At 41.8% G+C, this 23,647-nt stretch overlaps 1 protein-coding gene across 8 annotated transcripts in view; it reads right to left on the bottom strand.

Annotated features, from left to right (window-relative positions):
- The window catches only part of PPP2R2A (protein phosphatase 2 regulatory subunit Balpha), a 41,437-nt gene extending 19,650 nt beyond the window's left edge, over positions 1 to 21,787 (bottom strand). The window contains exons 1-3 of one of the 8 annotated variants that reach the window (XM_064400249.1): positions 21,656 to 21,743; positions 17,886 to 17,949; positions 13,528 to 13,602 (exon numbers count right to left, since the gene is read on the bottom strand). Coding sequence is in view for 2 of the 8 variants with exons in the window: in XM_064400246.1 (XP_064256316.1) it covers positions 13,528 to 13,602; positions 16,044 to 16,446 (478 nt within the window). In the remaining 6 variants the exon portion in view is untranslated. Of the gene's footprint in view, positions 1 to 13,527; positions 13,603 to 14,111; positions 14,131 to 14,226; positions 14,351 to 15,776; positions 15,796 to 16,043; positions 16,462 to 17,885; positions 17,957 to 21,655 lie in introns of those variants that run through there. The other 7 variants (XM_064400248.1, XM_064400250.1, XM_064400246.1 and 4 more) reach the window with 7 other exon arrangements.
- Between the last annotated feature and the right edge of the window lie 1,860 nt (positions 21,788 to 23,647).

Here is a 23,647-nt window from a genome sequence, read left to right as displayed (position 1 = left end):
ATTAACTCCAGCAGGAACCAACTTCATGCCCACAATTGCTTCATCTGAGATCCCCTCAGGTGCCTGAATGCTCTATCACTATCACTCACAAAACTGGGACTTGCTGAGCAAGAGAAGGAGAATTGAGACAAAAAAACTTTTAAATAACAGATTTGATTATTCATCCTCTAACACAGCATTTGCCTGGTTTTAATAATGTGGTACATTACTTGTTCCAACATCTTTTCTGCCTGCAGAGCTTTAACTTACAACCTATCATTAATAAAGTTGCAGCAAAACTGCATATCTATTTCCAAGAGGGCAACAACTCAATTTCAGCACTGCTGAAGACAAAAATTCATGTTTACTGATTTTCCAGAATAAACTTCATGCTGAAACAAAGAAATTAAATGTCTATTTACGACATTTGTGAGCTGTAGAAAACACCCCTGCAGACCTGGAAGATAAAGTGCATCCTAGGAATCTATAAAGATTCAGGAGACCCCAACTCCATCTCAAGGCACTACTCCCTGGAAAACCTGTATGCACAGAGCTAAGTCACAGTTCATTCTCTCAAGGCTCATCAGGGTTTATCCACAAAGCTCACACAAGTGCTCCATAATTCTCTTAAGACATGCTTTGTAATGCAAGTTATACAGAGTATAGGGATTCCCCAAAACACATCAGAACTATTTGACTGAGTCTTATTGAAGCTTTAAAGCTTTATTTCTTCTCTCTGTGATAAATATGTTGGCAATGTATCTGTTTTGCAAATCCAGGCTAATTACCCCTTGGTAGCAGAAGGGCTTTGCTGGACTGCAGAGCTGCTTTATTTATACTTCCCAGTTTCTCAGGGAGCTGCTCTCAATGTGCCTACAAAGAATGAAAAAGAATGTTCATGAAACAAAAAACTGTGAACCAAGCTCAGAAATACTACCTAGGCCTTCAAAAAGAAAAAGGTGTCAGCAGTTCAGCTGCTCTTCCCACCAAGAAAGAAGGAGAGGGACTATTTACAAGGGCCTGGAGAGACAGGACAAGAAGGAATGGGTTCAAACTGAAAGAGGGTAGGTCAAGATGGGATATTGGCAAGAAATTCCTCCCTGTGAGGGTGGTGAGGGGCTGAGATTGAATTCCCAAGGAAGCTGTGGCTGCCCCATCTGTGGAAGTGTCCAAGGCCAGGCTGGACAGGGCTTAGAGCACCCTGGGATAGGGGAAGATGTCCCTGCCCACGGCAGGGGTGGCACTGGATGGGCTTTAAGACGTCTTCCAATCCAAACCATTCCAGGATTCTGTGACTCCAAGTTATCCCCAGTTATCAGCACAAAGTCAGTGCCTCAGAGTGGATTTCCATTCCAGCCTTGTGTGCAGCCCCCAGCCACAGGGCAGGTGCTCCTTCAGCAGAGGCAACTTCAGACACAGCCAAGGCTCTGGATGGTGAAGATGTCAGAGATCCTTCTGAGACTGCTCAGTGGCCACAGCCACAGGTTTTTAATAAACATCCAGGGGGAGCAGTAGGTACAGCTGAGAGATCTGCATTGGGACAGTGTCCTAAAGCTCTCCTGTGGGGCTGCTCTCAGTGACCCATCCTCACTCTGACACCTGATAAAACACATTTCCTATGATAACCAGGGCTTGAGGACACTCCAGAGTCCCCACTCGGAGCAGGGATTTCTCAAATACCAAAGTTATTTTTATACTCTTTGATTGCTTTTAAAAGGGGATTTATTCTTTCTTAGGAAAAAACTTTATGAGCAACAGGACCAGCAGAGAATCAGCCCTGTGACCCAGGCAAAACATGGAAGTATTTATTCAACTCTTTTCTAATTCACAGAATGTTTGCAAGTTTCTCCTCAAGACTACAAATTACTCAAGACAGCTTACACCAATTATAATGGAATATTCTATAAAATACTACTGTATTACTTATTCAAGTGGATGTTTACCTGCACAGCACTGGAAAATACAGCCCATTTCCTAGGGCAGGTATTCATTCACATAACAAACATCCAATCAGCACAAATTTTGATGTCTGTTCATGGAAAGAATATATAATTTTAAGTTGTATTTACTTGAACCCTAACCTATGTTTAGTTATTACCTAATAGCTTTTATTTTAAAAAATCCAAAAAGAGAATCGACTTGCTTCTGATCATATTTATTAATTTTTATTATCCTTTTTCCCCCCTATGCTCAAGACAGGTGATTTGTGAGTTCTTGGATCTAATTTGATTGGTAATTATTTACTTTTTAATTTCTGCTGACAGCCCCTACCTAACCCTACAGAAAAATTCCTCACATCCATAATAATATCTACCCTGAAGTACACACTAATAACAGGCTAAACAGTCCCTAGCAGACCTTACTTCAGATCTTTCCAGGGTTTGTTTGTGTTCCCAAGTAGTACAGAGCTATTTATGGAAAAATCTCTGCTGGAATCACAGCCAGAATTTCAATAGGCTGCACAGCACAGTGCAGTCAGGAGCTGCTGGTCTGTTTGCAAATAACAATATATTTGGAAATAACATACTGGGCCATTGTTCTGCACATAGAGAAAAGAAGCCTTCAGGCAATGCCTTTCTTGTCACTGAGAAAGCTACAGACAGAGCTCTGCAATAGCTTCATTTTCTCTTTTTGCTGAAGCCAATCCAGAACACATACTGCAGGTTAAAATTTAGCAATAGTATTATTACAGAAAAATAACACTTTAGCAATGCCTTTCAAAATTAGAACTCTGACTTGGTGTGCATTCCTGTTGTAGAGATTAAAAAAAACAACTCTTCAAAACTACCCTGCTGTTTCAGACTCTTCTAACACATTCTTTGACCAAAGGATTTATTTCAGGTGCAAAGCTCAGGCCAAACATTCGGAGGCTTTTAATCTTGGTGTGTAGAATGCAGGAGGCTGTTGTGGCTCAGACAATGCATGAAGTGCCTCCTTCTAAGCAAGAAAAATGAAGTCAGAAATTCCTCTTGCCTACCAGAAAGGCAGGGAGGGAGGGCAGGAGAAAGGGCTGCTCTCCAGCTGAATTTCAGGCAGCCTGCCGGGGAGCACAGGGCCTGTGAAGGTCACAAGTACAACTGAAGTTTCCAGCTGAGATAAATACACAGCTCTATGAAGCGACTGGAAAATCAGAATTTCTGATTACTTCCCTCACTCTGGTCACTCATTCAGCTATCAGTTCCTTTTAATACCTAATGCCTCTTTAGTGGCACTTGGAGCCTTACAGAACAGTCTTCCTTTGCCCAGCTGCCTTTTCTTCCCCTGCCCCACCTCCCCCCAACCCCCAACTTGGCAAGTGTTTTCCTGTGTTTCTATTCTGGCCCAAGCATACATGCCTCAGCCTCTTTTAAAAAATCATTATTAAACAGAAGCCAATTCCAATTTCTGGCCTGGACTTTGAGAACCCTAACACATGGAATCTTGACAACTCCAAGGCATATTTATAACACCTCTTAAAATTATATATATAGTCTACTAATCAAAGCAAAATACCAACCTTTATTTTTAAGTGTTTGTTTCAAACATGCCTCTTTATAGATCAGGACCTTTTCTGTGGGTTTTGGAAGAGTTGTATAACAGATTATATATATACATATATAAAAAAATTGTTTATATATGTTGTACGTATGTTTTATATATAAAAAGGAGAGAGTATTTTGGCAGTGTTACTGTCCTGCAAGGATCATTACAAAAAAAATATCAAAGGCTTTGGAACCTTATTTTGGGGAACACCACACAGGTCTCACAAGTAAGGAAAATAAAGCATGGAAGGGTCAAAATTACTCCAAAGAAAACAACTGCAGATAATTACTTCCAGTTATCTCCATTTCTAGTCTTCCATCAGTCTCCCCACTATGCCCTGGGATAATGACATTTAAATTTAAACTTTTAAGTTGGCAAAAAGTAAAAGAGTAGTAAGAGCTCTGTAAGAAAATGGACCTCAGACCAAATACCCTGGTTAGAACAAACATGAATTGGAATATGCCAAACAACTTCCAGCTGAATGCAATGTAAAACCCCTGGAAAAAGAATTTCAGTATACACATTAAGAAGTTTATGGGCACGAAGAAAAGCTTATCTTGACAACTCCTTCAGAAGGACAGTGAGCAAGCAGCAGGAAGGAAATGCAGGATACAACCCTACCAAGGCATTTTTCTAACACAGACATGCTCCTAACCAGGGTGGAGAAACACCTTGCACCAGTGCTGCACCATGACCTGGTTGCACAGTTGTTGATGCCAATTCAGAACCAGCAGAATGATGAGCATCCTCCAGAAACAGATGCTTGGTACTCCCAGGCTTGGGATGAGCTTCCTCAGGTCACACCACGTAAAAGCAACCCAAGCTCCAGGGAGCCAACAACCTCATGTGCAGACTATCCAAGGGATTTTGTTTTGTTCCAAATGTTCATTGTCTTCCTCCTGCCCTTTCCTCTGCGGCATCTCATTACTGCGAGACACAAATGAGCTGGGTTAAGCACAGCACGTGTCCTGCTGCAGGAACACAACCCTGCTGTCAGCTCCTGCTGCTTTCCAGAGCAGGTTACCACTTCCAGAAGGGTCTGGAATAAAATTAAAGACCCTAGATACTTCTTTAACACCCCCCCACCCCTCCCCCCCCCAAAAAAAAGGAGTGTAAGATTTCGCTTAAACAAACAAAGAAATAAAACTATACCAAAACAATGACACAAGGCTGTGAGGAGAACTGACTGAAAAAAGGCAGAAAGATTATACAGAAAGTTTTAAACTTCTGGGCAAAAAGCCATTCCTGCCAGTTCCACATTCCAGTAAAACAGCTTATGAATGTTTGACTATTACCTCTACAAACAGTGACATTTTCTCACTGCTGGGCTATATAATGAACACTGTAGGCTTCAACTTCAACTGCCGTTTGTTCATACTGTTCTATGAGAAGAAATGTCCTCAAATACAAATCTCAGTGCACTGGAAGTTGAGTTTTCATGTGAAAGGCAGACTATGAACAAGCAGGGATCAACTGTGAATGTGAAAAGGCTGAGAAGGAGGCTGAACTGTTCCCAATTCCACAGTTTCCCATGTTGCCTTAGAACCATTATCAACTCTCCAAGAGAAACAATCCAACCTTTCACCTCTCATCCCATTCCTGTAGAACTACCACCTATCCCACCACAAACATTTGCTAAAAGTTGGACAAATTAAGTCTGAAGAAGCTGATGTGGAATAAAATTAATCCAAAAGGAATCCAAGAGATGTAATTTTCATTTGGGTTGGTTTCCCCAAGTGACCACCCTGGAACTCGGGGATCACCTGGCTCAGCTCAAGGTAGTGACCAGCAGAGGCACCAGGAAGGACCATTTTTCTTAGGAGCAGCAGCTACGTGAAGTGACAACAAACCTACAGGCAGGCTGGGGTGTCATATGAATTCTAATTCCTCTTCCCACATCAAGGTCACACTTCCAAACAAGCCAAACTGGATAATTATTAAACAATAATCTAAATTTTTCTTTATTATCGCCAATATTTCTATATATCATTCCCAACTCAATGCACAAGAGCGGTACCAGAAAAGTCAGGGGTTCGTTAGGCAATTCCACTGGAAAATAGCCCAAGAACTCTCAAACAACTGTCTTTGAGAGTCATTACAATTTTATGAAAGCCAAAGCTTTATTTCTGTATGTAGTTCTTGTCCACTGGACCAATTCACTTCCAAGTTATTTGAAAATAAAGCCAGAACTTCAGTCTACATTTATAAGCACTGTACACAAACATAGCTCATGAGTTCTCAAATCATTATTTAACAATAGCACAAACGACAGTTAAAATAACTGCTTTTAAGGAGCAAAGAATGGCCACTGAAATACTTTTTATAGTCAGTGAAAAAAAAAGGGGGAAAATACAATTACTGGCATTCAACAAACAAGAATATATTAAAAATGACACCGTATTTACCATATTTTAAATAAGCAACTATAATATGAAGTGTCAATTACGTTAACTGTTCCTTAATTATCTTTTCTCAGGTTCTCAAAACCAGAGTGCCAACTGTGTATGTTTGGAGCTTTCATTATTCCCAGAGTATTGATTTGAGAACTACAATTGAAAAAGCAAAGGGAAACAAAACAAAATTTCCACACAAAATGTCTTCTATGTATTTGCAAAAAATCAATCTTTCTTACAATGCAACTCTTTTAAACCCTTTTTTCCTGACCCTAAAATTTTCTTCCAAAATTAGATGCAAACAGAACTGCCTCAGGGGCTTCACATGTGACCTAAATATGCTGGTTCCCTTCATGGTGCTATCACTTGTGGATCGCTGAGAGGAAAATACATTTTGATAAAGAATGGCTGACCAAATTAATAGCTTCTCCTCCAGTGCCTAACAAAAGAGTGATAAGTTAGGAGAGGAAAGAGAGAAGCTTCCAGCCACTTCTGTTTCTCTCACTGGATTACAATCATGCAGAGAAGCCTCAAATAATTGTTTTCAGTAATATCAGCTCACAGCAGCAGAACCTGATGGTGGTACTTCATTTCAAAGAAAATTAACAACCCAAAACCTTCCAGTCACTAAAGACCCAGGCAAGAGCACCCTCATGGAACTCTGCCTGCGCCCAGAACTGAGTTCCACAGCAGGCCTGCATGGGAAGCCAGAAAGTGAGCAACACTATAATCCATTAAGGAAATCCTGCTACATAAAATTATTAATAAGTGCACACACACAAGGTATCAATATTTTACCTCTTAAGGCCCCTTTTTATGCTTTCCCCATTTTCAAAGGCACAGAAGAAGGCAATGTCCCATCTATTTCCAGTTTACTGACACACTGACCTCACAAAAAGCACCATGTAGCTGGTGCATGTTGCAAGAGCATAACTGAGCTGTGGGAATATAACAAAGCTATAATTACATGTGTTCCACTCAAGTTTAAAGCCTAGAAAAATGTTCCTGCATTGTTACTTTGACTACAAGACCTACCACTGCTTCTTGAAAGAGATTACTCCAAATTGGTTTGGATTAATAAATACTTCCTGTATTTATCTGCTTTCATCTTCATTGGAACAGGGTAACTGTTCACATTCACAACCTAAACAGCAACCCAAGCCAAGGCTTTTTACTCCTTTCAATAACTTCTTTGAGTGCAAACCTCAGTTTTCACATGATTACTGAACACTCATTGGTTCTGCTAAACTTTTCACTCCATACTAAAAATACTGCAGACACAGTTATGGTGCTGCATACTACAGAGCACTGAAAACAGGAAAAAAGGCCTGAAAAATACCCTTAAGGCAGTTATTAAAACATCTTATATAATGAAATTATTGTGGGAGTACAGTGTTTCCTACAGATGAAAGGACAAACTGCAGCCTTAACTCGGTACCATCAGTAATTGATGTTTTTGCTCCATGAGGCACACACAGAGCAGATTTAATTGCATACACACTTTAACAGCAGCTAAAACAAAAGCAGACTAATTCTGCAGCATTTAATGCAAGACAATACATCAATTTAGGTGAAGATGAAACCCCTAAGAAGAGATCCATTTTTCGAATCATATTAAGACTGATAAGACACGACAAGAGAAGATTATCATTTGTCAGATTATCTTTTTAAAGTGCTTTACAATAAGGCAATCAGTAATAACCCACCTCCCATTCAACTGGTATTATTTCCTACAACAACTTCAAAGAAACTAACTGCACTGATATCAACAAGCTCATTTTACTAACAGAGCTTGAAACAACACTGAACAAATCCCATTTCCACAGACTGCTTGTGTGGACACAGCAGAAAACGCACTCCATGTGTACTATAAAAAATCCATCACAAAATAATTTTGGTACTCTAACAGTGATTTTACTGCTGGCCTGCAGATAGCACATGTTCAAAGTATGGATCTTGAACTGCAAAGGTTTAAAGTCCTTTTTAGCAGCTGATTTTACCCTTTATAGCAGCACAGCACTCAGGGATCAAACAGGGTCTTGCACTGCCTTTATGTGAAGTCCTACAAAGAGACCAATCTTCTTCCAGAGGTCCTCCTGCTCCTCTGAGCCACTTGGATCACTCTCCACACTGGTATAAGCACATGCACAGCTCTGAGAATCACATCAGGGTTCAATTCAGCCGAAAAATAATCCAGTGAAAAACCATGATTTTACCAATTTTTCAGCTGGATCAGCTTCCCCAACAAGTTCACTGTCCTCTTAGGTGAACACCCATGCCAGCGAGTGGGAAGGAGTGCCTCTTTAAGCAGAAATGGTGCCAAACATGCAGCTGTGGCCTAAATAGGCAAGTCAGGGAGAACAGAAAAAAGGGAGGGGAGGGGAAACCCAGAGAGTACAGCTTGGAACACCCAGCTTTTAACTCTTCCTTCAGCTCTGCATCCACTGGGAGCTTTAGTCTTCATTTTAGCTCTTCAAAAATACATTCTGTGAAGCTACAGCTACCACAGAATCCCCTTCCTACAGCAGAAATAGCCAAACCAGAAGCACTTAGCACTATAAAATGAAAAACTAAGAAGTTTCACAAAGCTGATCCAGAGCTGTAATCCATCTAGACTGCTGCTGATAGCCTAGCTTGCACTCATGTTTGCTGTGGCTTGATCACTCCAGCACTGCATTTCCAACAAAAAAGCCTTTTTTATCACGAATTTTTAATTTAAGAAAGAGTCCAAGAACAGCAATGCCCCACAGAAGGGACAGAAAAATCCCTGACTGACAAGCTGAAGTGCCCCAGCTTCCAAACCCATGCAAGAAAGAGGACTGAATTACTTCTGGGGAGCTGAACAGTCACTGCCTATTTTATCTGTCTGCTAAAAGCTCTTTGTTTTGGGGGACTGCACACTTTAAATGTGCACTCTAGTCCATCCAGAGCAGCAGTTCCTAGAACACAGTAGCCTATTTCTCTCTCCAGATACAGACATTCTCTGAACAGCTGAAGAGCTCAAATACAGAAGCAGACTCAGGAATACAGAACAGGACTATAACCTTGGGTCTTTTCTTTTCCCATCTACAGCATATTTGAAACTACCTCTTAAAAACACACCTATTACTAGGCCTTGCTCCTTGGAAATGATGTTACCTCATGAGCATAGAGAACATAACCACAGCCCTCAAAAGCCAAAATTAGCTTCCCTCCCACAACTATATCCCAATCTTTCCTCAGCAATATTATTGCAACCTCACTGTCACTCTAAGTTTTTTCTCCTCTCCAATTCCATCAATCCTCAAAAAAAACCAAAAAAAACCCCAAAAACCCCCAACTAAAAAAAAAAACAACAAAAAAACAAAACAAAACCAAAAAAAACCCAAAACCACAACCAAACCAGCCTTCACTTCTCTTTATTCAGAAATAACACTTTTCATGCATTCACAACAAACTACCATTGCTGAAGCAACATCAGTCCCCATTGCTGCTCTGCAATTCTGAAACCTGTCAAAAATAAGTATCAAACTACATTTGACAGACATAACACACCTAGAACCAAACACATTCCCAAACCAGGGAAATGTCCAATTTTGTTTCAATCTTTTAGCACACACAAGCCATGGACAAAAACTTATCTGTTCATCATCTTCAGTCTAAAACAGACACAGCCATGTTTGGCTTTAGGAGGAGACATGAAGCAAATAATAGATAATTAACAAAGTATCACAGAAAGATTAAGCATTAAGTATTAAGCATAAATAAAGTCAGTAATTAGCAATCACAGCAGATATTCAGATGCTTCTTTCAGACACAATTTAAGCATGAAACAGTTAAAAAACTTGTCCACGATGAGCAGTAATCACTCAGGGTTAAAGCTTAGGGCATAAGTTCCTGGCTCCCAGCCTTGGACCTGGACTATCAGACTTTCACGTATCTTTGAATTACACCTGAAAGAACATTGAGATAGAGCCGCTTGACTCTTCTCCTTCTGTTGAGCAATTAAACAAGTTGACTAAATTTGTTCTGAAGTACAAACTCACTCCATTAAGCAAGTGTGTAGTTTTCAGAGGCAGTTTAAACTCACAACTCTCAGCTGCTCCCAACTGCAGCTGCTATTATGCCACATTCTGAAAAACAGCAAAAGAGCATAACCAACAAAACTGCTGCTGAAAATCTCTGTAATCCTTTTCTATAATCATTCCCATAAAGGAAACTTCCACTAAGAAAACACCAGAGTATTTCTGGACAATAAAGTTTCACTTGTACCGAAACTGTGATGGCACAACAGAAAGGAATCTGTGCATTACAGACACTTTTGATAACCTGATCACTGAACTTATCACAAACAAGCACTCTGTATTCTCCACCCCAGAAGACCTATCTATGAAACTATGAACATACAAAACTAAGTAGGGAGGAAAGCTGTTTCAGAAAGAGAGGGAGCACAAACTACAACAACCTTTGTCCTCATACAACAGACTGATAAATCACTGGAAGGCAAACTTCTGCCATCTATTAAAATTAAGGAGCAGAGTTATAATGAAGCTGACACCGAGATTTCAATTTATAACCTGATTTCTGTGCTTAACTGTGATCTGACACAGCCAGGCCACAGCTTACAAGCAAGGGTAAATTCCATACATACCAAGGGAAGAGAGGCTACTTCTGCTCCTAACATTCACATTTTCAGCACAAAAGCTTTGCCAAAGCAGTGACCCAGGCAGGCCCCACATACAAGTTCAGTGCCATCTTTTCCCCGGCTTTAGTGACACAATTCCCCCCCTTCCCTTACATGCCACATCCATCCATCACACAGTGGTTGGAAAGGCAGAAAATTAAAAACTGTGTCTCAGAGTTCATGTTTCAGCCACCAAAGCCACCAAATATCGACTTTGTAACAATCAGCCAGCCTAGTCCAAGTATCTAAAGAATTATAGGTTATACATGTGATGGGGAGGCTGGAGGTCAGGTCTGACCTTAAATATACTGGAAGTTACATAATAGGATTCTTGACAGGCTTTTAAAGTTGTTACAATTACTACTGTATTAAAAGTGTTACTGTCCAAAATGTAATTCTCCATGGGCTTATTTTATATACAAAAAACACTGTAGGGAGACCACTGGGTTCGTATCCATTGATTAATGCAGTTAAATGATGTTTTCCTGGTTATCAATGTTTTATCTTAGTTCAAGACAGCTTTCCAATGTAAATATTGCAACACTAAGTTACCAACAGGAGGAAAACAGAAAGTAAAACTCCCAATTCTTCACATTTGTTTTCAGTGAAATTTCAGCATTCCACAACAAACTGCAATTTAGATTTTGAGCTCCGCAGCCATTCAAGAAACAGATCTTCACAGCCTTGTACTCCTTGTACACAAATTGGTACTGTGCTCACCACAGGCATGGCTGGAGTGCAGACCTGTTCTCTGGCAGACCACAGTGGTTAGAGAGTCATTAAAGCTTGAGACAGTAAGATTTCCTTGAGTTCTCACCGCGGGCCTGCCCCAAAAAAAGCAGAAGGAAAGGCAGGGAATAAAAAAGATCCTCAGACTGTACTTGGACCCACTGTCAGTTTGTCACTGGGTATTCCAAAAGACCAGAGCTGCTGTTCCAGTTGATGCCAAGAACCACACAAGGCTCCATGTCTGTGTGAAGTGAACCTTAAAGCCAGAAATATTGCTAGGAAATGGAAAAATGCAACCATCCTGATACATAACGCTTCCAACAGAATTACAGTGAAACACTGTGATGTATAACAAGAAATCAATATAAACACTGCTTTCACCAACTTCCAGTACGGATTGTGGGAGCCAAATACATGGGAATAGGAGAGAATTTCAGCTCAACACATTAATTACAACCAAGCATAACATCAATAATACTTGGGATCTCTCCCCAGGGAGCTCAGTTTCACAACATCTTGAAGTATAATACACTCTGGACCTCAAGACTCAGGATCCTAAGTCAGGTATAGCTGACAGTGAAACAAAATTTCATTCTTTGGGTCACAGAATCAGAAAGCTACACTGTCTATAAAACCCAAAAATGGACATTCTTACAATGTTTTGGAAACCAAGCTGCCTGGCTTGCTGAAACTGAAGCCAGTTAATTCCCTCAAAGGCTTCCCTGAAGTCCACCCCAGGATTCCAGCAGTGCTCAGTGCAGCTCCCAGCCTGGCAGAGGAGGCACAAGGCTGGCAAGGCACCTTTAGTAACACTAAGTGCAACACTTAGAACAGCTCACTCTGTCCTTCCTTCCTATTTCCTCACTTCTGCATTTCCAGATCCCTGTAAAGGCTATTTTTCTATACCTATATACAAGTTCATTGCTACTAGAAGCATATCAACATCTATTTTAATGAAAAATTATTCGCAAGCACAACTTCACCACAACCACAACTTTTTCAAAACTTGCACTTATTAAGGATTTAGTTTGATATGTAAATGAAACAAAGGTTACAGAATTTTAAATCTGTCAGGGAAAAAAATTATACCACACTTAACAGCACTTTTGAGTTCAAGTTTTAAAATCTACTTCCTGAGGAATTTAAAATTAAACTTGAAATTGTTACAGCTTTTTCATTTCCAAAAGACATATTTCAACTTGCAAACAACAGAAGCCTCAGTGCATTGTTTGCCACATGCTGCAGCTAATAAATAACAACAACTCAGTTATGTTTATACTGATCTTTTCTTTTGGCCTTTGGAAGCTAATCTGAACCACATGTCAAGCAGGGAAATAATGGAAACTGTAGTTACTGCTTTTCTAAATATAACATTAATCTCACTTGTATGTCAGAGCATTCAAGATATGCAAGAAAAAGAAAAAAAAAAACCCAGGAATTACATAAGTGACAAGGCCAACTGCTAGCAAAAGAAAACTTTTAACTCATGATCTTAAAGGCAGCTTTGTGCAAACAGGACTTTATGGCAAAAGAAATTCCTAAGTCAGGGGACCTTTCCTTGAGAACAATCACAGAAGAGACTCTGCTCTCCAGCACAGAGAAAAGCACCATTTCTCCAGTGATCCAAAATCCAAGGAAAAGAAAACCAAAACAAACAGTGCAGTTTTTGCAGTGAAATTCAGAGGCAGCCATCTTAGTGTAACACAACACTTGTCACTGCCAGCTTGGAAAAGTTTCAGACAATTCCCAGTATTATTTCAAACCCAAACCTGCTCCTTACATACTAAGTAGTCACGCACAAATATTCATATTTCTTCTGCCTCTTGTTAATAGGAGCTAGAAAGATTGGGACAATTACTTCATCTAGTACTTAGATCTTCAAAGAGTACAAATATTAATTCTAACAACACCTCCTTGTGGAATTTAAGTATCACATTCCCCATTTTGCAGGTTAAGAAAAAACACAAATCAAAAGCCAAAAAATCAGAAAAATCTTACTCTTAGAAAACAATTCCAGCAAAAAAAAAGTTAGGAAGCCTGAACTTTTTCACAAGAGTGCTGAATGCTACTTTCAAACCACAGTTTAAACCTGAATCTGGATATGGGAATGCACATGAAATGTGCATTTGCTTTGCTCAACATGCACTCAGCAGCACTGGGATATTTCACTGACTGCATCCACATCTCCCTACCTAAGGAATGGGTAAAAAGTTAGAAAACAGTAAAAAATATTACTCTTACCTTCTGCTACATCATCATCTACAGCGCCTTTCACCTGAGAAAAACACCACTGAATGTCATTTCCTCCTCCAGCTCCTAAAAAAATGAAAACAATTCAATAAAAACAAGCCCCCCCAAGAGCAGCAGCACAAGCACACAATGGTTCCAGATTGCACATTTCAGAGCCTGTGCACGCCCACTTCCTCAGCAGTGCTGAGGCACAATCACACACCACCCTCCCCACCTTTTTCCTTTGGATATTGTTCTTGTCAGCCTTCAATGCAGTGTTTGTCAAAAACAGGGAAGCACAAGCAGTGTAAAAGCTTCACTCACCCAAAGCTTACGGGACTAAGCAACATTATCTATGAATTTAAAATTCAAGTGCACGAACGGCTGTGTTTCACACAAAGCTTTTTCCTACTTGAGCACTCAGAACCCCCTAAAAACATACACACACAAACAGCTTAAATATAAGCTATCACAGCTGTGCTTTTTTGGAAAATTTCAATCTCCCATCCAATACAAACCAACACAATTCATTTCCTCCTTTCACAAACCCACTTCACCGACCCTATGCACTCAAGGCTAAAGAAAAAGAATTTTACCACAATTTTAGAGTCTCTTCGCAGAAGTAATGAAAGCAATTATCAGCCTAAAAAAAAAGCAGCAAATCCAAGCAGCAAAGCAAACAAGCAATCGGAGGGGGACAAGTTCTACTACCATAGAAAACGGATCGGAGAGAAAACTTCAGGAACATTACTGCCTCGGCTGAAGGCAGTGATTCATTTGAACCGTGCCACCAAAACACACACCAAAAATCACCACCCATTTCTTTTGCATTTCATTCTGAGCAAATCACTGCAGGGCTGAGGACATACAGGAAGAGCCAGAAATGGGCTTGCCTCGGTTGGTTGTTTTTTTTTTTTTCCCCCTAAAAGCCACTGTCAAAATGGAACTTTTCCTCCACACAACTCAAACCGGCTGAGCAACAGATGGCATTTACACATTAATCCCGAGCTCTGGTAGGGCTTTGGAGATAACAAAGAATACAGGAGGAGTCTCTTCCAAAGTTAAGGGAGTCAAAAAAAACTCAAAGAGAAGGAAATCAGAAGCCTGAAAATAATCTTTCCAGAAAAGATTAAGCGCCTCAGAATAAGAAGTCCTGGAATAGAGTACAGTTTGCATTTTTTGCTTGCTTTAAATTCTTCCCTGAAGGATTACATCCAGCTGCATAACCTGAGGAGGTGAAGGCAAGCAAGAGAACCGATTTATGCAGGAGATGGCAAAACACTTTCCCTCCCCCCACCATTCCCCCAAAATGCTACAACCCATTTTCTTCTCTTCAACTTCATTTGTCATTTAGCAGCTAGCACTATAGCAGACTTAAAGAGAACAGCTTGGAGAGAATCACTGCTCCTGCTTCTTCGAGCTGAAGTCCTCTTTTTCCATACAATTTACTTGAACCAAGTTGGCACTTTTTTCCCCCCACGACTAAAACGGCAAGAGGAGGGTGGAGCATGTGCATATGGTGTAGGGGGGAAAGGCAAAGCACAAGCCTCACAAAGCCTCCCATGCTTTGCTCCTCCACATGCAAAGCACTGAAAAGACAATTCATGTGCAGAGGAGGGGGATGAATAAATTTCCAAATGAAGAAATTGCAAGGAAAAGTAAGAGGGAAGAGATCCGTTCTGCACACACACTCCCAAGCCTACCAACAGTACTTCGGGATGTGGAATGGGGAGCAAGCAGTGGAAAGAATGGGAAAGAAAACACAGCGAGACCCGTGCTGTTTAATTACGCCCTGTGCCAAATTTTACTGGCATTTGCAGATGCTCAGAGGCTGCTCCCTACAGAAGGGTGCGACTGCAATCTGGACACCGCCTGCACCTGGAACCTCTCCGTGCACGGCAGCGCTTCTGAGAAATAACCACAAGCCCCGACCCCAAAGCCTCAAGTGGGAAACTCTCTACCAGAGCGTGTAGTGACAGGACAGGGGGAGAAAGGGTTCAAACTGAAAGAGTAGGCTGAGCTGGGATATTGCGAAGTAATTCTTCTCTACCAGGGTGGGCAGGCCCTGGCACAGGTGCCCAGAGCAGCTGTGGCTGTCCCTGGATCCCTGGAAGTGTCTAAGGCCAGGCTGGACGGGGCTTGGAGCAACCTGGGAGAGTGGAAGGTGTCCCTGCCCATACCAGGGTGTGGAACTGGATAGGTTTTAAGGTCCCTTCCCACCCAAATCATTCCATGATTCTACGAAAAGGCAGCAGACCCACCCTGCCTGCAAGCTCCTCAACTCCAAAACACACCACTTCCCGCTCCTCCTTGCTTCTTCCATGCTTTTTTTTTTTTCCCCCAGAGAACGGAGGGAAGGAGGGGTGGGTGGGAGCAAAGCACGAATTCCCACAAGAGAGGATAAAAAAACCACCCCACAACCAGCAAGGCGCAAGCGAGCCGGAACAGGAGAGGCGGCCGGGAGCCAGGGCGGCAGCGGGGAGAGCCCCCCGAGCCATGCTGGGGCAGGGGGGGCAGGCTGCCCTTACCTGCCATGTTGTGCTGGCGATAGCGGCCGCGGCGGGTCGGGCGGAGCGGGCGGCGCGGGCGGGGCGGGCGGCGCGGGGCGGGCGGCGGCGGCGGGCGGCGATGGCGGCGGATGGAGGAGGCGGCGGCGCGGCCGCGGCGGGGCTGGGGCGGCCCCGCTCCGGCCCCCCCGGCGGTGAGCGTCCAAAATGGCGCCGGCAGAGCTGGGGGTGACGTCAGCGCGGGGCGGGAGCGAGCCGCCGTCAGGAGGGCGGGCGGCGCCGCCATGTCCCTGCGCAGCTCCTGTCGGCCCTCATGGCGGGGGTGCTGCTCCTCAGCTCGGCATCGATCGGCCGCCCTCAGGCCAGCTCCACTCGCCCTCTTGGCGGGGCTGCCGCCCTTCAGCCTAGCATCGACCATCCCCATGGCGAGGCTCTGTCCCTCATGGCTACCGACCCTCGCTCAGCTCGGCCCCTGCCCACCCTCATGGAGGGGTTGCCGCCCCTCAGCCTGGCATCGATCGGCCGCCTTCATGGCGGGGCTCCGTCCCTCGTGGCGGGGCTGCCGCCCGTCAGCTCGGCCCCTGCTCGCTCTCATGGAAGGGCTACCGCCCCTCGGCCCGGCATTGCCCGCTCTCAGCCTCTCCGCTCTGCCGTGTCCGCCACCCTCTGCCCCCCGGGCTCCCCTGCAGCACGAGCTTCCTTCCTTGACCCCTGTCCCGCAGGCTCGCCCTTCATTAAGTCGAATATCCTGAGTTGGAAGAGACCCACCAGGATCATCGATCCAGCTCCTGGCCCTGCACAGACCCCACAAAATCCCACCGTGTGCATCCCTGGGAGCGTTGCTCAAATGCTCCTGGAGCTCTGGCAGCCTTGGGGCCGTTCCCATTCCCTGGGTACCTGTTCAGTACCCCACTGCTTTTGGGGGAAGAACATTTCCCTGATAATCACTTCGTATCTCTCAGAGCATCTCCCTTTCACTTGTCCTTTGGTTTTGGGGTTTTTTCTCCCCCCTTCCCTTTGCTCCCTTCTGCCATTTCTCCGTGCAGCAGCCACACATAACCTGTTCGCTTGCGCATTTTCCACCCCCTTGGATGCTTTCCACAATGTCCAGGGCTCAGTCTCTGATTTCACTCCGTTCTCATTGCTATTCCCTGCATACACCAGCCATGCTCCTGAGCCATTTTTAGCCTCCATCCACCTTTCACACTGACAGCCAGCAAGATCCACAAAGAAAGGCTTTCAGCCGAGCCCAGCTTGGCTCAGCTCCTGCTGGCTCGGGAAGGATGGAGGCTCCTTTTTAGCTTGCTGGGTCCCAGTTACGGTCTCATCTGTAGTTAACTACAGGACTGGGATAATTAATTCAGTACAATCTATTTAAGATCTTGTGAAAGTCATCAGTTTCCCTTAAAAGATGTTTGTGCAAACATTTTCTTCTCAGGCTGGGTAGATCCTGCTAATCTAGATTTCACTTGAAGATTCATAAGCTCATCCTGCAAACCCAGCACTGCCACAAACTTGAAATGTGACTTGGAACAAGCCTCCAAAATCATCCCATACACTGATTTCTACATTTCCAGCTCTAAACACCTAAGAGGATGTTTTTATAAATGAAAAGGCCATTTAATTGCTTGTCAAGTCCAGCATGAAACAGAGCTGTGGGAACTGAATGCCACTAATGAACACAAAAAGACAGGCTCCCACCAGAAACCCACAACTGGCCCAAATTACAACTTATTTGGAATTCAGATTTGTCTCTGCATTCCTGATTTTAAAAAAATTGCAGATAAATCAGTCTTGGAAAGAACAATAAAATTTGAAAGAACACTCAGCATATATGGGATATTCTAAAGAATTGCAACTTACCCAAGTTTGGAAATCTCTGTAACCACGTGTTTTGCTTAGGTTATTTTGAGAGCAACCCAAAAACCTAAAAACAAAAACACTTCACATTTTGAAACAATCACAATGAAGACAAACTGGCTGGTCCCAAACATCCCAGTCCATATTTCCCAGAGCTCAAGAGAAAATTCACTCAATTCTACAAATTTGTGGCCATGTTTACTTGATACCAAATTCAGGATGAAAGCTGGCATTCCTCTCTTTTCAGAATTCCTTAAATTCTGAATTTAAATAATAAATTAATTCTTTAAACATACTCTTTTCAATCTAAGCGGAATTGTCCTGCAACTGTTTAGCAGGAAAATTTGCAAATCTAGTCCAATTCATCCATTGCCTTCTGTATAATTGCTGCAGAATTTGTCCTCATAGTAGAATTAGCATTGGTTCAAGAACTTTTGTTGCTAAAAAAATTTAAATAAGGCAAAGAGACCTGCAATTAGCTCTGTAATAGAAACTAATGAAGCCTTCGTACAAAGCCTATAATTAAAATAAAATTTCTCTTAGAAAAGATTTAATATTGTTATGCTAGGAGGATGGATTGTAACTCCAACATTTCAGGGTTTTGTTGTGAACTAACTGAGCTACAGAAAATAATGGAGTGTAATAAATAAATAACATTAAATCACAGCCAGAGCAATTAGCGAGACATCTTGGGAACCACAACCTTTGCCTGTGTGTTCACTTGCTTGGTAGTTCAGAGCATTCACACTATGAATGCTTGGTGCAAATTAGGCAGAGTGTGTTCCACAGCCCTGATTCAAAGTTTGTGAGCACATACTTGGATTTCTCTGGAGCTCGAGCATTTGTTGAGGTGCTCTGGGGAGATTGTAACTGTATAATGTTAAATTTATACCCAGCCACCAACAGCACAAAGCTTTAATGAGCATTTATCTACTCCGATCACGCTTTAATGACTAATTCTTACTCTACACACAAACTCTTTCAGCTGACACTGAAGAATACCTCTGGGAAGTGGGAGGGACTTACAGGACAAGGAGACTCACAAAACAGCATTTCTGGATCTGTTTGCTGTGATATTTGTCAGAAAACTACAAAAAGAATGGTCAGTTCACAGCAGCCTAGACCAGGAGCTGTGGAAGTTAGAACAACCTAAAAACCAAAGTGTAACACATGACCAGCAACCAATAAAAATATATAATAATGTAAAATGACTGATCAAACAACTGAGGCTCCAAAGAAGCGCTCTATCAGCAACTCATTTTGTATCTGCTTTAGTTTTCCAGTAATTTGACCTGTTAGACAAGACTATAATGAATTACAACAATTCAGTTTAGAAATAAAGGGAGCAATTATCACCAGAATTATCACTGGACTTTAGTAATAGCTGAGCTATCTGAGGCCATGTGCAGGTTAACGTCAGGCCAGCGTAATTCCCTACTCTCTGTACTTTATTCTCTTCAGCTTCAAGTGTCTCACTGAGAAGTTTCCATTATGTTTTTGCAGAGCATTTCAGAGAACAGCCTTAACTCCTAGAAAATGTTTGCTAATGTTCATCCCCCCATTTCCCACTCTTCATTTCACATAAACAGCTATTATCAAACCAGCACTGAGTCACATCTCGGTGCTGCTGCAGGAAAGCTGAACAAAAGGTCAGGCAGACCCTGGTTCTGCAATGAGTCTCAGGGAAGATTACCTGTGGGACAAGTCCCAACCCATCCACTCTTTTCACCTCTTACACCAACCTGGCTCAGGCAGGTCCCTACTGCTGTTTGTGGTGCCAGCTGCCAGCCCAGGGCCTCTTCTATGGGCACACAGAATTTCATTTGCTTTTTCTCACTTTACTCGACCTGATTTCACCTTGAACAAGTTCCATGTGCAAACCCTCAATTGCCAGTGGCCACAAGTTTTCAGCTAATACCAGAGTGTAAACAAAGGTTTAAACATTTCCAGTTCCTGCCACACTGTGTCCTAAACCTGAACACTATAAAGATTTTTTTTTTTTTGTGCTCTGTATCACTGGGGCACTCCCAAAGTCACTGGGTTTTATTTTCGGAAAGGGAAATATTGAAATTAAAGTTTTTTACATGACTCAGCCTCTGTACTGGTGGGGAAATCATGGAATGCTTTGGGATGGAGTGGACCTTAATGACTATCTACGTCCATCGCCTGGGCATCAGATCAGTCACTAGGCAGTTTAGTTTAAGTCTTAACAATGATAAAAAGTGGAAGAGGATAATACATATCTTTCAGTTCACTTTGCAACTGCCAGGAATTTTTTAGAGACCCAGAAAACCCAACCTAACAACCATCCAATGGTTCTGGAATTGAGTGCCCCAAACTACTCCTCATTGAGCAAACCTCTGCCATGGAAACTCACTAATTCTGGTAACAAGCAGTTTGTGTCATCCCAAAACTGTAAAGTTCATTGGACTAAAGCCCTGCTATTATAAGAGGAACCCTCAGCATTTTTTTTTCCCCATAAATTATTAAGACTTTTATTCTTAATTTTAGCCTGATACAAGCAAACAAAAGAGCTCATTAGGCTTGGAAAAACAATTCATGTGTTCATTACAGTAGTAGTTTGCAAGACAGGTTTCAAACCAGTTTCAAATTTGATCTCTTTAGAGCAGGGCTAAGACACTGTTACTGAAACTACAGTTTGCAACACATTACTTTAATTGATTATTTAAGCACATTTTGTAGAGGTTTCATGCACCTGAATTTTATTTTAAAATAAATGAAAAAATACGGGGAAAGATAAAGGGGAAATGAAGCCTCTGGAAAAGAAGGGAAAAGGTATTAGAGGTAGTCAGGAAGCACCTGTCTGGAGGGAAGAAAACAAGTATTTTTCAACTTGGAGGGCTTGTTGGTGATGGCAGGAGTGTCCCAGTATTTTGGGATTAAAAATTAAGAGAAGAGGGGTAAATTGAAGTTTATAGAAAAAGTAATTCTTATTTTTTGTATTTTATTATCGTTTTGATTTTTTGTTTGTTTTGGTTTTGTGTTTTGTTTGGGTTTTTTTTACAAACTGTAGTTCATTCTGTGGAAAAATGAGCCCAACCAAAAAATAAGAGAACTGATATGGGATGCTAATAATCTTATGGAAATTAATAGTGGAGCCATAGGAGAAGATAAGAAATTCACAAGGCATAGGTTTAACCCTCCCTAAAAAGAAGTAGCTACAATTAAATGTTTGGTTCAGGATAACTTGGCACTTGGAGTCTTCCAGCTCAGGATGATTTGAACATAACTTGGAACTCTGAAAGCTAAAATACTAGGAAAACAACACCCACAAAACAAAATGAGAACAGTCATCCCAAATGACACACCACGAAGACAACAGAAGGCCCTCACAAAGTGGTTTATTCTAACAAAAGCGATTAAATACTGAACTACATTGCCAGAAAATACTTACAAGCACATCCACTACAAGGCACTCCTAAGAGCAGATTCCCTTCCTGGGAATCAGCTAAGTAGAACTTCTCCCTGCCTAAGGGTAAAGGATGCTGCTTTAGTCCTTTCCAGCCCCAATTTCACCACCCAACAGAGAAACAGATTCTGCAGTTGAGAACACAGGTTGTTTGTACCAGTGACAAAATCAAGTTACACCAAAACCAATAAATCCATGCTGAGAGAATACTTTTAAAGCTATTAAATTCTCCTCCTATTCAGTCTTTAGAAAGGGGATAATTAATATATCTCAACTCTTTGAGTACATTTAGATCAATGGAAGGAACATAACAGAAATAAAAACAATGAGAAGAAAAAGTTACCTTGGCGGGGAACCCCACCCCTTGATGCACAGCCCTGTCAGATAGCATGGTGCATTGCTCAGGAGCACAGGTAACTCCGAAATGAGAGGTGCCTCAGTTATCCCCATCACCTTTAGGAGGTGCTTTCCAGGAAGGGGAGGAGCTAGCATACCCAACTCCAAAAGTCTTGAGGAGTTTTCATTTAGGGTTGGGTTATTTTTGCTTTTTAAGCCTTCAAATTCTCATGGCCTATACACAGAAATGTTTCTTCTTTTGGATGAAGGATTGCAGGGTTATTGAGGGAAAAGAAGTATTAATTTTGCCTTACTAATAAAGCTGATCTAAATAAGTGAAAGAAAAACCTCAGAGACTTTTATGAAACATTTTGGTTTAACAAAAGAAGGAAGCTGAGAAGCAGGCATGTTAAAACACTGCTATCCATAGGATTTCCCTGTTATTTTTAACAGTGAGCTTTAACATCTTCTATTTTAGATTCTTACTAAGACAAAGTGCTTTTACACAGTAACTGAGTTAACAAGCTATTATCCTTCAGTAGAAGCTCAAAAAATTACACCTGTGCAGGTGTATTTCAAAAGGGTGGTGTAACTACAAGTCTTAGCTCAGGCCCTGGTAGTCATCTTGTATGTATCACTGAAGCTGTTGTTACTAAAACCTAAATACACCTAAAAAGCCAACTGATCTAAAAGGAGCAGGATTAGTTCCTTGGAATCATGTTTTTGCACTTTCAAGAAGCCTGTAATTTTAGTAGCATTTTGCAGTAAGAATTCAATTGGTAGCTCTGAGTGCTGCTAGCAGGGAGTATGAACTTATCACATCAAAGATCCCACTTTGCCAGAAGAAATGGTCCTTAAAAACCATGGATTGTGGGGGATGATGATTAAATATATAATTTGGACTAAAATGTCACCTTAGGCTTTGAGCTGTTATCGCTCTTGATCCCAGGCTATAGGCAATTTCAATCAGCTTGGTGTTACCAGATTCCCATGGTATTTGAAGGGTGTGAACACGCTGATGTCCTAAGCCCTGGAATCACAGAAAGGCATGAGAAATTTTCAGATTATATTTTTCCAGGAGGTTTTAGCTCTTGATTCCAGGAAATGTGCATATGTGATTTAAAACAAAACAAAACAAAAAAAGGAAAGCGAAGGTACTATCTCTTTAAAACTCTGTTGATAGTAACTTACTCTCAGTAGTAACTCTATCACACTAGTGTTGCTCAAGTCATGTGTACAAAAAATGACATGTGCAGGTAACTACCATGACTAGTCATTCATTAATTTACTCCTTGGTTTAGGAGTTCATTTACCTTTTGGTTTCATTTTTCATTAACAAGATCACCATATTTTGAGGGTATTTCTAAAGTGTTTCAAACTTATTTAAGCAAACAAGTATATAAATCAAAAGTCAAGTATTTGCAGCTGAAATATTTGTTCTGAAATGTTCTTTTCTTGCTTTGCTTTGTCCCACAGTTCTGGTACCAGGTTTGCAAGGACCTGAAGGTAATGCCAGGAATGAACTGAGAAGGGAAGGAAGGGAGGCCAAAATAGCAGAATTAATTGTTCCATTCACATGGCTTTTCTGCTTGGGAATAAGTTCACATTGTAAACAGGAGAGAGGTGTGGTTTGTAGATAGGACAGGAAATCCTTAGTTCTAATCCTTGCTGTGTTGTTGGTTCCCTTGGAGACCTTAAGCGAATGCATTCTGTCCCTGGATTTTTAATTGGAAATAAACTGGAGATGATAGCCCTTGACTAGCTCGGAGGAGCAGCCTTTCGCTTTCATAAACATTCATAATCTGTGTGAAAACAGCTCATGGCACTCAGGCTTGAAATCAACTCATCTTCTGCTCTAAGGGTAACTCCTTACCCTGTCTGCTCTGGGGACCAGAGAGGCTGGAGTCACCAGAGCACACACGGGGCTGTGCTTCTCTCACTCGTTCCGGTGCAAAGCAGATGCTTCACTGGGGACAGGAGGAAATGTAAACTCCTATTG

The sequence above is a fragment of the Passer domesticus genome, chromosome 28 (assembly GCF_036417665.1).
Source record: "Passer domesticus isolate bPasDom1 chromosome 28, bPasDom1.hap1, whole genome shotgun sequence".
NCBI lineage: Eukaryota > Metazoa > Chordata > Aves > Passeriformes > Passeridae > Passer > Passer domesticus.
This window is presented reverse-complemented; position numbering and strand designations above follow the sequence as displayed.